This window comes from Nipponia nippon, unplaced genomic scaffold, assembly GCF_047370975.1.
Source record: "Nipponia nippon isolate SJK-2023a ecotype South Korea unplaced genomic scaffold, ASM4737097v1 scaffold_4, whole genome shotgun sequence".
NCBI lineage: Eukaryota > Metazoa > Chordata > Aves > Pelecaniformes > Threskiornithidae > Nipponia > Nipponia nippon.
The window spans coordinates 26,393,563-26,406,871 of NW_028262358.1; the positions used below are offsets into that span (position 1 = coordinate 26,393,563).

The 13,309-nt window shown below is 36.0% G+C and overlaps 1 protein-coding gene across 2 annotated transcripts in view; it reads left to right on the forward strand.

The window, feature by feature from the left end:
- The window catches only part of UBR2 (ubiquitin protein ligase E3 component n-recognin 2), a 59,075-nt gene that overhangs the window by 8,895 nt on the left and 36,871 nt on the right, over positions 1-13,309 (forward strand). For both annotated transcript variants that reach the window (XM_087774327.1, XM_087774326.1), the window contains exons 4-10: positions 379-492; positions 3,347-3,474; positions 4,608-4,746; positions 6,581-6,643; positions 7,886-8,006; positions 10,641-10,748; positions 12,572-12,660. In XM_087774327.1, the coding sequence (XP_087630453.1) occupies positions 379-492; positions 3,347-3,474; positions 4,608-4,746; positions 6,581-6,643; positions 7,886-8,006; positions 10,641-10,748; positions 12,572-12,660 (762 nt within the window). The remainder of the gene's footprint in view (positions 1-378; positions 493-3,346; positions 3,475-4,607; positions 4,747-6,580; positions 6,644-7,885; positions 8,007-10,640; positions 10,749-12,571; positions 12,661-13,309) is intronic.

Consider the following 13,309-nt stretch of genomic DNA (forward strand, 5'->3'; position numbering starts at 1 on the left):
TGAAATAGTACAGATGGCATTGCAAGTAATAGATTCTGAAAAACTGAAAACTAGAAAAAACCCACAGCCTTCAGGTGGGGCAGAATGGGGGTGATTGAAGCTTTTGTTGGGGTTTTTTGTTGTTTGTTTTTGTTTCTTTATTTTATTTTATTTTGGCATAGGCAGACTGATGAAGTAGATAAGCTTTCAGCCATCATGGAAACAGGCATGGTTTCACTGTGCTTTTTTAAGAGTACTGGCTAAAGCTATCAGGTGTTGTGACAATGCTTTTGTAGTTCAGCTTTTGTAGTTCAGCTATTTCTTCAGCTACTCATTTCTTCATGTGCATGTGTGTATATGCATATTCACATGAACTGTTTTGTTTTTAAATAATTTTAGATGACAACATCAGGTGGTGGAGGTTTCTGTGACTGTGGTGATACAGAAGCTTGGAAAGAAGGTCCTTACTGTCAAAAGCATGAACTTAACACTTCAGAGACTGCAGAAGAAGAGGTAATAACCTCATATGAATAAGATACATATATACACAGTTAACAATGTTTTGAAACATGATACCTCAATTGTTATTTTTAGTCTTGTATACCATGCATGAGAAACGGGAGGAAATTTAATAGTAATATTTGAACCACACTGTGTTAAATAAAATTAATGTCTTGTCTAACTTAAGGAGTTATTTAGAATGACATTTTCTCCTTGAAGGCTTTACTTTATATGTTCTTGGTCGCCTCTGCAGCTTTAGTTCTGTTTCTTTGTTTTTCCATCTTATTCTGAAAGGTGAAGGGAGTCTACCACGTGAAAAAAAATCTGTCTGTAATCATGTGCATGAAGAAGCCAAATTAAGCTGTCTGTGCAACATATGTTCTGATTCTTACCGAAGTAAAGTGCACAGATTTTTTAAATCAAAATAACTTGCTGTTACAGGACAACCATAATAGAGGTATAAGATAGAGGTCTATAAAAGCTTGTTTGGTATGGAGAAGGTAAATAGAGAACATGTCTTCACTATTTCTCATAGCGTAACTACTTGGACATATTAAATGCAAAAAGACATGCTACTTCTTACAGTATGAATTCAAGCTGTTGGACTAACTGTTAGAAAACACCATTGTTATTAAAAGTTTATATGCGTTCAAAAGGAAATTTAACATGTTTGTGGAGTGAAAAAATGATCAATGGCCATTTAAAAATTGCGGATACCATCTTTGGTGTGGTAAAATATTAGTGTCTTAAGTTATTGGAGACCAAAGGAGCATTCTGCCCTTTTCTTATGCTCTCCCCTTAGTATCTGTTATTAGATCTCAGGAATGAGAGTGACTAGTTGGACTTCTGGTCTAGCCACTCGCATCTGTTCTTATGTAATATAATCTCTGTGAGATTTTTTTGAAGGGAAAATATAAGGCAAATTTTTGTAGTAATTTTGCTGATCTGATGGTTTAAGTGAAGCAACTGCAACTGTATTTGCAGTGACAGCAGTCCTTCTAAAATCTGTTACCACTAATGCAACCCTGAGACTCTAGCACTGCTGCATGGACTCACCACTTGATCTACATGCCAGTTTACATTAGTGGGCAGCCTTAGAAAACTGTTGTTCTGAAATCTTGGGTGGATTGCTACTTCTGTGTCCAAAGATACTCACACAGCGAGTGTGAGTGATAGAAGAATTAAGGTGCTGGGCAGGCTTTGTGTTTCTTCCCTGTGAGTGATGGGGTTTGAGATCTCTTATGTTATGCAATGTTGTGTTCGAGGTAGATCAAGGATCATTTGTTGAGCATTATAGGAGTCTGTTTTCTGCCTTGCTCACATATGTGTCTTTGTTGAAAGTGCTGGGAATGGAGGCAGCGTTGCTGCTTGAGATTTGCCTTTGCTTTTGGTGACTGGTAGTTCTCCATACGCTAGGTAAGTTTTAAATGAAGCAAAAAAAGAGAAATGGCAGTTATTAATGCTCCTGTAAAGCTTCCAAATATTCCAAAAGAATACTGGGGTGGGTGGGTGAGTAAACTTTAGTCGTACAGGTCAATTGCTCACTGTCAAGGGCCTCCTGCAGATAATGCAGACTTAAGTTCTGAAAAGATTATTGTGGCCATTTTTATACGGCATAAACTGTAGTGAAACACAGAATTTGATATTAGGTAATCCTAAAACAGAAATTGGGCTACTGTTAAATTTTTAATTGGCGAACAATTACACATACTTCAAAATATCAAATGATTAATTGAGTCAGTGACCCAATGAATAGTACATGTGCAGGTGACCTGCAGGGAATGCAATGTTCCCTTTCCAGCTTTGTAGAAGAGGGACCAGTTGTTCCGAACATCAAAAACTTGAAATAGTAGAAGAAGAATCCTTTTGGAGAAGAGGTTTTCAATGTTTTCTATTCACATGCAGATCCCTTGAAATGGATTGGAAGGAAATGGCAGTGGTACCTGTACTACCTGATTCAGAGTTGGCAGTGGTCCTCCTTTGCTGCTCAAAAAGTAGTCCCTTTGACTTTGCAGACTGAGGCAGCACTCCTCTTCCTTCCCCTGCTCATTTCAGTTCCACCGCCTGCAGCAGCAGCCATTCTGCTCTGGCAGAGAGAAGAGGATGAGTTATAGTGGCTGCTGCAGATGTCAAATGGAGGGCACCCTGGAGAGTGCAGAGTGGGCACAAGTGGGTGCATGGCCCATGCAGAAAAAGGGAACAGCTGTCTGAACAAGACTGAGATATGGGCAGATCATTATGAAATACCTAGTTGCGTTTAAGCATTTAATTATTTATATGCCACAGCATGTAAGAGACGTGCGTCATAAATCATGATCCCACTGTGCTGGATGTAGTATACATAGCTTGGATAGAAAAGACTTCTGTCTCTAAATGTGTGCTATGTATAAAACAAGGCAATAGATGCATAGTTGTTTGTATTCTGCAGTTTACTAATATTGGTAAGTGGAACAAAAGATACAGTGGTTTCAAATTATGTTTTTGAAGGCATTGAGGAAAAAGCAGATTTTAATACAGCTGAGGCTGTATTAAATGAGTTCTTCTTCAGAAGAACTATCTTAGAAGGTGTGCAGAAGTGGGAACAATGAAAGTGAAAATGGAGACTTGTGTGAAAAATTAAGTGGGTGATCAGAGGCAAGTTAACATTTAGGTATTGAATTTTAGATTATTGCTTTGGTGATTGTTAGTGAAGAACTGGAAAAAGAAAACAGGATGATTGACTGTATTCCTTTCAAATGTAAAGTCATTTGGGAAAGACATCATTAAAGATGCTTACATAATCTTTGACAAAGAGAGGTGCAAATTTGACAATTTCTGTTTTGAATGTCATTTAATTTCTCAATTGCTATTTATATTTATTTTTCAGGATCCTCTTGTGCAGTTACCAGAAGATATGGTAGCAAGAGCTTACAATATTTTTGCCATCACATTTAAATATGCAGTAGATATATTAACATGGGAAAAGGAAAATGAATTGCCTGGCCTGGAAATGATGTAAGTATAGTATTTGTCTTCTGCCTTTTAAAGGTTTGCAGATATTTACAACTGAAAATGCAAATTCTGATTTTAAGTATGTTTTCTGCCTTTCCTAAAATTGTTTTGTAGACAATGGACTAAAATAATTTTTGGATGTTTTGTAGACAATGGACTAAAATAATTTTTGGATGTTTTGTAGACAATGGACTAAAATAATTTTTGGATGTTTTGTAGACAATGGACTAAAATAATTTTTATATTTGTTTTTCTCATATTTTTTACTTCTGTGATTATACAGCCCATTTCTCTTCAAAGCGATGATGAAACAATGTCTTTGTGATATGTTCATTTTCTTAATATTGAAAAGGAAGTATTAGCAAAAGACAATACCCTAAAACAAGTGGCGGGTTAATTTCTGATGATCAAAGTTACTGAAATTCTGATGGCAAAAGTATTTTGTACTTTTGGTCATGCACTTATTACAAATTTTGAAGCATTACAGAATATTTAAGTGTATTGTAGCATCATAGTTATCATGGATTCATTTGTGACATCTTGTTAGTAACTTCTTTTACTTCGTGTTGTGCGAGTAAGAATGCTGTGTAAATAAATGATGGGAATCAAAAGATTGCACTGAATCTATGTAAGCTTAGTAAGTTGTGGTTTTGAGGATTGTGGAGTTTGGGCTTTTTAAGAGACTGCCAAGTTTTTGTTGTCTAATAAACCTTTATGCAGTGTTGGGGAAACAGGTGTGGCAAAATAATGCCAGGACCGGTGAAATCTCTAAGAAGCTATGGGGGAATGTATTGAACACAGCTGCAATGGAAGGAAATGTATTTTCCTTAGTAGGAAACTATAAATTCATAATCAACAAATGTTCAAAAACAATACTCAGACTTAAGTATTGTCTTAAAATTTTGTTCATTTTGGACTTAATTCTGCAGGAAGGATGCATGTTCCTATAGAAGTTAGGGGTGGTCAGTCCTTTTCAAATAAATTGTTGAGGTATGTTCCAGTATAGGAGAAGAAGCCCAGGCTTGGTTTGTCGGCTTGGTGGAAAACTTTATTAAATCAGAAGTTGTTTTTTTTTTTTTTTTAAATTACGTAATTACATTACTTTGAATTATATAAATTCAATCCTTGCTTTGAAGTGAGAAGAGTGACACTTACTACTGCATGCTGTTTAATGATGAAGTCCATACCTATGAACAAGTCATTTATACTCTTCAGAAGGCTGTCAACTGCACGCAGAAGGAAGCTATTGGTTTTGCAACAACAGTAGATAGAGATGTAAGTAAATTAATTGCTAGAACTTTAATTATACTTACCCTAATGTTTATTTTATATGACTACACTTACTTAGTTTGTTTTCCCAAAGAGTGTGGTTAATGTGATTGAGCCCTGTGTGACAGGCCACCCTAAAATGACTTAACTCATTGGCCAATCCAAACCAGACCTAATATTGAATATATGTTTCAGTGTAACTGTATTCCAGTAGAATGTGTAGATACCAGGATGTCTCCCACTCCTCTGTCAAGGGCAGGCAGCGGCTTTAGCTCATCCCTTACTGTACACCAGGGAGCTGACACTGAAAGAGCCCCACTGAAAGTGCTCCAAGCATGGGAAATGCTTCTCCGAGTAACACCAGTCAACTGTGAGGGATAAAATCTGTAATTGGCTGCTTTTGTTCCGGTGCTCGTGGAACTGTTTGTGGGTTTTTTTAAATTTAATTTTCTTTTTCATAATTGTCAGATGATAATGGCAGGAAGAGGTAAAACATTTCATACAGCATTTAGATAGAACAATGAGTTCAGAATTACTATATGCTGACTATAATTTTAACTAGTATGTTGGTCTCAGAAGCATTCTGCCAGCTGTGTTTGTGTTCTGGCTTGTGTGCATTTTTTTAGAAAGGGAAACTTTCTAGGGACAACTGCATCTTGTTATTTGTGCCAGGAGCCTGTAAGCAGTTGCTGTGGAAGTGAGTGTCCTTTTATGTTGTTTTCATAGAATCGTTTAGGTTGGAAAAGACCTTTGAGGTCATCGAGTCCTGCCGTAAACCTAACACTGCCAAGTCCACCACTAAACCATCTCCCTAAGCACCACATGTATGCATCTTTTAAATACCTCCAGGGATGGGGACTCAACCGCTTCCCTGGGCAGCCTTTTCTGGGGGGGGCTGGCATCGTGGGGAAAGTCTCTTCCAAAATGACAATGAAAGTGTTGTTTTGGGTTGTTAAAGTACTTCAAGAAAGTCAGTGGAAAAGGAAATATAACCACTTTATTTTACTTAATACTGAACATATTGCTTAATACTGAGCTAGATTTTGGTTTTCTACTATTACTACTCTATTTTTGTGATATCAGTAACCAAAAGATTCCTGTCTGATCCCTGAATGTGTGCTGACCTGAGCACATGCTGTGTATTATAGGATGCACTTTGGAGATTTTTCCCTACTGTGGATCCCTGTCTTACTTCTAGACAGACACATGAACGCATATATACATGTGCACGTGTGTATGTATGTAAAAGAAATGAGAAGGTTATGCCTGAAACACTGATCTGGCATCAGACCAGATCTAAAATCTCAGTAAGCTATTCTGTCTATAATACACTATAAATTGAATAACTATCTATTTTAATGTATGTATTGACAGTATAGAAGACTCATATAGTATGGAAACCTTCCAGGTTTGAAATAAACCAAGTGCTTTAGTTGTATGTTTAAGACCAATTAGCTTTCATATCTACTTTTTAAAAGGCATTGAAATGTGTGAAACTAATGATTGATGCATTAGTATGAAAGATAACGTTTTGGTATTTTAAATAAAAGAAGTGTGATGATTACATCTTAAAAACAATATTATACACAGAAAGTTTAGTGTAATGGGTAACTGCATATATGGTATAATTTTATTTTCTTTTAAAAAGTTCAGGGTGCATTTTGGGAATTCAAGTATGTAACTATATGCAGTCATTTAAAACAATGAAAATAGCATGAAAGCAAGAGTAGTTAACGTGCGTCTGAAACTTTTACTGTAGCTTTTATACTAATGTAAAACACAGCATTTGAAGTTCTTGTTTAGAAGCTGGTGGTAATGTTACTTCTTTACAAATTTAAAGGGACGTAGGTCTGTTCGATATGGAGACTTCCAGTACTGCGATCAAGCAAAATCAGTAATAGTGGTAAGTAATATTATGTAGTTATTTGCCTCATCTTAAGCAAAAAGAGGCTTTGCTACATAGTTTTGGGATATTGTTACTGTAAAGAATCTTCAATAATACAAAGTGTTGGAGATACTATTTACAATACGCACAGTAGAAGTATCAAAATACAGGTTTATGCTCTGGTTTTGTTTGTTTGTTTTTTCTACAATGGTGTACCTTGCACCCAAAATCATTTGCTAAAAAGAAGTTCCCAGACAACTTTTCCATTCAGAAAGCAGAGTTTGATCCGGAACTTCAGATCTAATCTTTTAGAATTGCATGTCAGTTCAGATCAGTGAAGCTAAACTATTTTAGTTTTTCTCCTGTAGTATGAAGTTGTTTGCCCCTTTCACAGCCACAGCTATGGAAATTGTTAGTGGTTGAATCCAAGTGTGAAACTACAAATAACTTTCATTTAGTGTGTGTGTGTTTATATGTGTGTGTGTATATATAGTCATAATATCTATATATTACAGGGTTCTTCCATGTTAGAACATGAGAATAATATTTTCTATTTAATTTTTCTTTAACTGCTGCAGTGCAGTACTTAATCACAGGAAATAAATAGTTTATGTATAATACTGCTACCACTGAAAAACAAATACTGTAACTAGAGTTACTGGCCTTAAACTATTTAGGGTATTTTGAAAACATTAATGTATCTTTAAAGATAAAGTTGTACAATGTTTTTAACTTGCTACCTATGCAGTCAAAGAACAAATGGCTTTTATGTGTAATGTCTAACTATTAAGGTTATTAACACAGAGATAAGGAGAAATACTTTCTTTCTTGTGTTAACTCTGTGTGTTCAATTTGTATTATTGAAAATAGTCTGTGGACAGTTTCTTTCCTTGGTGGGTTGCTGTGTGACTTAGATGTCACATTGTGAGGAACAAATGTGCGTGGCTTTCTTAGGTTGTGCGTGGAACTGCTTATTAGTAAAATGCAGCAGATTGGTGTGTACGTTGGTAAGAGGCCACGAGTGGAAAATGGATTGGCCTAAATATGTTGATATTGCATAATAAGGTCCTTCAAATATTAACAGGGTAAACAAAGTTCAGTCTTTTTTGGGTTTTTTTTCCTTCCCTATGTAGGTGTTAGAATATGTATTAATATTATAAACTATTGAAGTTAATCACAGGAATGTTGTGTTTCTGTACAGAAATATATGCTAGTCCTCACTTGAATATGCATTACCTCCTTTTTCCTTTTCTTTTTAAGAGAAATACCAGTCGTCAGACAAAGCCATTGAAAGTACAAGTTATGCATTCATCTATTGTTGCCCATCAGAGCTTTGGTCTGAAGCTCCTAACTTGGCTTGGCAGTGTTATTGGATATTCAGGTGGGCAAACTTGAACTTTTTTGGGATAAGTTAGAGAATATTTGTGAGGCAAGCTGAATTCCTGAAGCAATATTGTCTACTTATTTCAGATATGTAATATATAAGGCAAAGCTGTTAATAACTTGTCAGACTTCATTCTGTTTTTTCTTATTGGAGTGCTGTTCTGAGTTCTAACTTCCATATGAAAGTGCTAACAGTCTTACTTAGTCTTCTTGGATACTGTTTTCTTTTGAGCTGCTATTGAATAGAAGCTGAGAATCACTGTCAAATGCTGTATGCCAACAAGCTATATTTTTCAGTCCCTGGTTCTTTTTAAATGAATGCAGTAAGCTGAAAATAACCTGTCTGATAAAACAAAATTATTCAGAAGTAATTTGATGAATGATGATGAAAGTGATTGCTTCAGATTTTTTGCTAAGTAGAACTGAGAAAATGCAAGGATGTGTGGAGGTTTTTGGGTAAGTATAGAAGCCAACAAAGTATTAATCAGATATTTAGAAAGAAGTTTCTTCAAAGGAATCAAGATGCACAGTATCATTTTTATGGGAAGGCTCTGTGTTTGTTTTGGCTTGGTTCCTCCTTTGTCCTGATGAATCACAAGGTTGTGAAGATGTGGAGCATGAAGGGAAATAAAAGGAAAATGTGTCAAACTGCTGATGTGTAGAAATGTAGATATAGTCTCCAATGCACTTTCTGTGTTCTATGCATCTGTAAATGTTAACAAGAATTATTAGCAAAGCACTCTCAACTGTAATGCTGCATATATGTTCTGTGTAGGTGCAAGATTTCTTCAGAGATTGCATGTTTTATTAGACAGTTGAAAAACTAGCCAAGATTTCAGGCACAAGATCCGTATTTCATGTTAAGTTTTTTGAAAGATAAGTAGTTTATGTTTGTATAAGTTAATTTTTAAAGATACATAAATCAAGCTTTTCAGAAGTTATGGTGGCAGTTTGTTCAACTACTTGCCAGTGTTGCTGGCAAATAATAGGTATTAATGAAAGGAGAGACATGAAGATATTTAATTTCTGAGACAAATTTTCTTTTCAGTGTAACATGTAGGCAGGCACTGTCTTTCTCATATTCCTTGAGCCCAGTTTTGTGCCACATCATTTGTGCCAGGTACCGATGTCGCTAATTTTCAGCACTAAATTACAGTTGCAAAAAAGTAACTTCAGTATGTTAATGGAGCATCAAATTGCAGATGAAAGTGTTGAATTTATAGTTTGTGTGTGGTGTTTCTGAAATTCTGCAGAGTTCACTTCATTAAATGCAGTGTCCTTTATGATTCAGAAGGGCAAAAATGTTTGATGGTAAGCAATATGCATAGGTTTTATCTGTGACCTACGTGCTCAACTACTTGAAATGCCTTACACACCTTGGGATGCAGTCTTGCAATGTACTCTGGAGTCTGGTTTTGTGAAATGCACTTTTGAAAAAGTTGGTTTCCCTTAGCTTTGTAACAAACAAACCCAAACATCTAGATTCTGCTCAATCTTTTAAACAGCCTGTTACCGTTCATCTGTAATATGGAGTGATAGAATTGCACTGCTTGGGTGGTTACACCTAAATATCCCTGACCAAAGGGAGACTGGCAGGTGGAGGGGTCTTCTGTGCCGCAAAATTAGGTTGGATGATTGCTGTGAAATGAGTGTCAAAACTCTTGTCAGCGACTAAAGGGAAAAACCTTACTATGGAACTTTGTCATAAGCTTGACTACCACATCCTTTCTAGCAAATGTCAGTTCTTCGGGAATAAGCATCAGTTTGCCATTTGTTAAACAACGCAGTAGTTGCCATTAATTTGTTACCCTTCATAACAGTAGTTGGAATTGAACTCTGCAAGGCAACCCCCCCCCCCCCCCAACTGCTATAGGGGTTCACAGACTGTATAGAACTGCACCTTGCAGCACATGGTATGGTATACGTGGCACTAAGCCACTGCCAACTCTGCCTAAGAAGCTGTGATGGCTAAGCAGTGTGCAGACATAAGGGCTTAACGCATTTAAGTCATGTAGTTGTATTAGTGAATATGCATTACCTGCAATGCAAAACTAGGTTGAACATTGTTAATATGAGCATGTCTGTGTTGTGTTCTGTTGCAGATGCAGGCTTGTCTGCAAGCATATAATAACTTACATGTTCATATAACAATTATTACTGCTTTCCATTAGGAAAAAAAATATGTGGAGAAGCTTTAAAATAATAGCAGCTAGTAAGTGTAAACAAAAAACTCATATGCGTATATGAGTCATTTCATATATGAATTATATTTTCCTTTTGATAGGACTGTAAACAGGAAAAATATAACCTAGAAAATTAGCCTGCTGTATAATTATTTCTTATATTAGTAAGCCAGCAGCACTTCTAAGAGAGCACATTTTTATTTGATAACTTTGAAACAAATGATTGTGTTTGGCAATTTTCACAAGGTTCCTAATGTTCCCTAAGGTTAGTGTGAAATTCCAAGGTATAAAATATTTGTGTTTCTATTGGCAAAATATGAGCAGTGTTACTTGTCAAGGAAAAGAGGTCCCTATGGCTTCTACTGTCTTATGAAAATTCCAGTGTGTCAAAATAATGTACAAGTTTGTGTTTAAGCTATAACTAACTTACATCGTTTTTATTCATTAAGATGGCCTTCGTCGAATATTGTGTCAAGTTGGCTTACAGGAGGGGCCAGATGGTGAAAATTCTTCTCTTGTAGATAAGTTGATGCTGTATGATTCTAAATTGTGGAAAGGTGAGTTTCCTCAAACTTCTGGAAAATACTAAACAATGCTGCGCATATAAGTTTTCCCTTTACCGTATCTGCTAATGTTCCATCATTTTCACTGTGGTGTATTAGAGATAGAATTGCCTGATTTGTGATAATCTGTCCCGTCCCTGCAAGTGTTCAAGGCCAGATTGGATGGGGCCTTGAGCAACCTGTTCTATTGAAAGGCGTCTCTGCCCATGGCAGGGGGGTTGGAACCAGATGATCTTTAAGGTCCCTTCCAGCCCAAACCATTCTATGATTCTAGATGCACTCCAAATGTATTGAAGACAAGATCATAAGGAGACCATTTGGAGATGGGGTTGGTGTTAGATCTAATTTTTCAAAGTAGTCTGAAATTAAGGCTGACTTGAATACGTGGATGACAGTGATAGTTGAAGGAAACTGAGTAAACAGTAGAGTGATTTGGGGTTTGTGTGCTTTATAGGATCTCAGCATCCTATATCATATCTGCCAAAGTGCCTCTTTTTAAGGGATAGGACAGAGGTTTTCTACTTTGACTTGTTTTTGTGTTCATGAGGTATTCTTAAGTGTTCTGAGAATATGCACTGAAAACTACTGTTCTGCTATTTTAGAGCCCTTAGAATTTTAAAAGCCTGGTTGATATAATGGGATTGGCTAGAAAGTTGTATTTTGAGGAAGTGGAGATAGTTAATTTCTTTTCCATCATGGATTCTATGGTTGATTTGATACCTTGAAAGGGCATGTAAGGCCAGGTGTAAGAGAGAGAAGCAAAAAGAGAAGGCAGAGAATGATGGAATATATCTGTCCTTTCCTTATTTAAACATGAATATAGTATTTTGAAGATTGCTACCCTCCCCCCAGTATCTTTTGTTGTTCTTCAGTTCTGAGGTACAGATATCCTAGAGAGTAGTAACATCTCTCTGTGGTCTGTCTTGGGAACCTCTTGGAGCAGCAATAAAAGTAGTAAGAATTAAGGTGGAAAGTGAACGTACTATGGAGAAAATGATTCTTTTAGGTTTTGTTTATCTAATACCTTTGTCTTGTGTGAATTAATTCCTGGCACTCAGATTTTTTTAAGGTTTTTTTGTGGTGTTTTTTTTTATCTGAAGGGTACTACTTTTGTGGACCATTACAACATTTTTAATACGGGTTTTGTTAGGATAATGTCTTTCATGTTAGCAAGGAGTAACTTTTGCATTTCTATTTCAACATCAATATTTCTCTATTTTTTCATGTATTTCATAGTTGCTCTGCATTAAGGAAATAGTGTAATGGCTTTTGACTCAAAAGTGACCTACAGAAAGAAATGGTACATACATGCATGTATTTCCAAGCTACATACAGTCAATTCTCATTTGTATTGATAATATTTTCTGGGATGCTGCTCAGACAGACTAGAAATTCAGAGATAGCTAAGCTTATTATTTTGCAGAGTTGTTCACAACTAACAAAATTTATTGCAGTTCCCAAGACTGCTCATAATAGCATGCTCTTTTTTTCCCTGGGCCATCCAAATCCTCTGTTTATCCTGAGGAGGAACAGAGTTCCGTTCTTGTTTGCCTGACTTGCCTTATATTGAAGGTTTATGTTCCCATCCAACAGCTCAGTGTTATCTTACACAGGAGTAATAAATAATGCCACTTGAAGTATTTTGGTTTATGTATACTTCTTTGTCCTTTGCTGCCACCTGACAGACTTAATCAAAGCAGCTTCTCCTCTGAAATGCACACTTACCTCATTCTGTAAAAGTTTACTTTTCTAAATGTTTCCATAATATGTTGATAGAAAATAGTGACATGCAATATTTCATTCATTTTTCTTGACAGGAGCTAGAAATGTGTATCACCAGTTATTCATGAGCAGTCTACTTATGGATTTGAAATACAAGAAACTTTTTGCTATCCGCTTTGCAAGAGTAAGTATCTTTCTTACAAAGAGCCATTAAATGCTTAAACTGTCTAGCGAAGAGAGTTTAGTTAGTATACCGTGCTTCAAATGAACTGTTATTCAGAATTTTTTTCCTTTTTTTGGAAGTGAAAAGTTGAAATGAAATGCTGACTACCTTATTTCTGTCTTCAAAATATTAGTTATAATGGCCTCTCATCTCCTGGGAAGAAAATGGGCTTTCCAGGCTCCCCAGAACTAAAGCAGTTCAGATGTTTTTGTCTTCACCGTCAACTATGCAGGCTATGGCTTCTTAAGACCTAATCACCTCTCATTATTGAGGTGTAAGCTGTTACAGCACTACTCAGAAATAGTGCTGAAATTCAGTTATGCTGATTAGTATTTCTGCAGTAACTAGTTATTTGAAATGCTTTAAATCAGCACTGCAAAATTCTGCTCACTCTGCTGAAGACAAATAACTTTTTTGAGTAGAAAATAAAATATTAGCCTTTATTGTGAAAATGAGAGTGAGCAGAGCTCATGTGTGAGCAGATTAAGTTGTCATGTTCTTTGTACAAAATATCTATATAATAATCCATAAGAGCTACTCTTCCCTTTATCACGGCATTAAAGTTTCCCAGAGCAGACATTTAAATAAAAAAAATCAGGTCAGTGTGGAT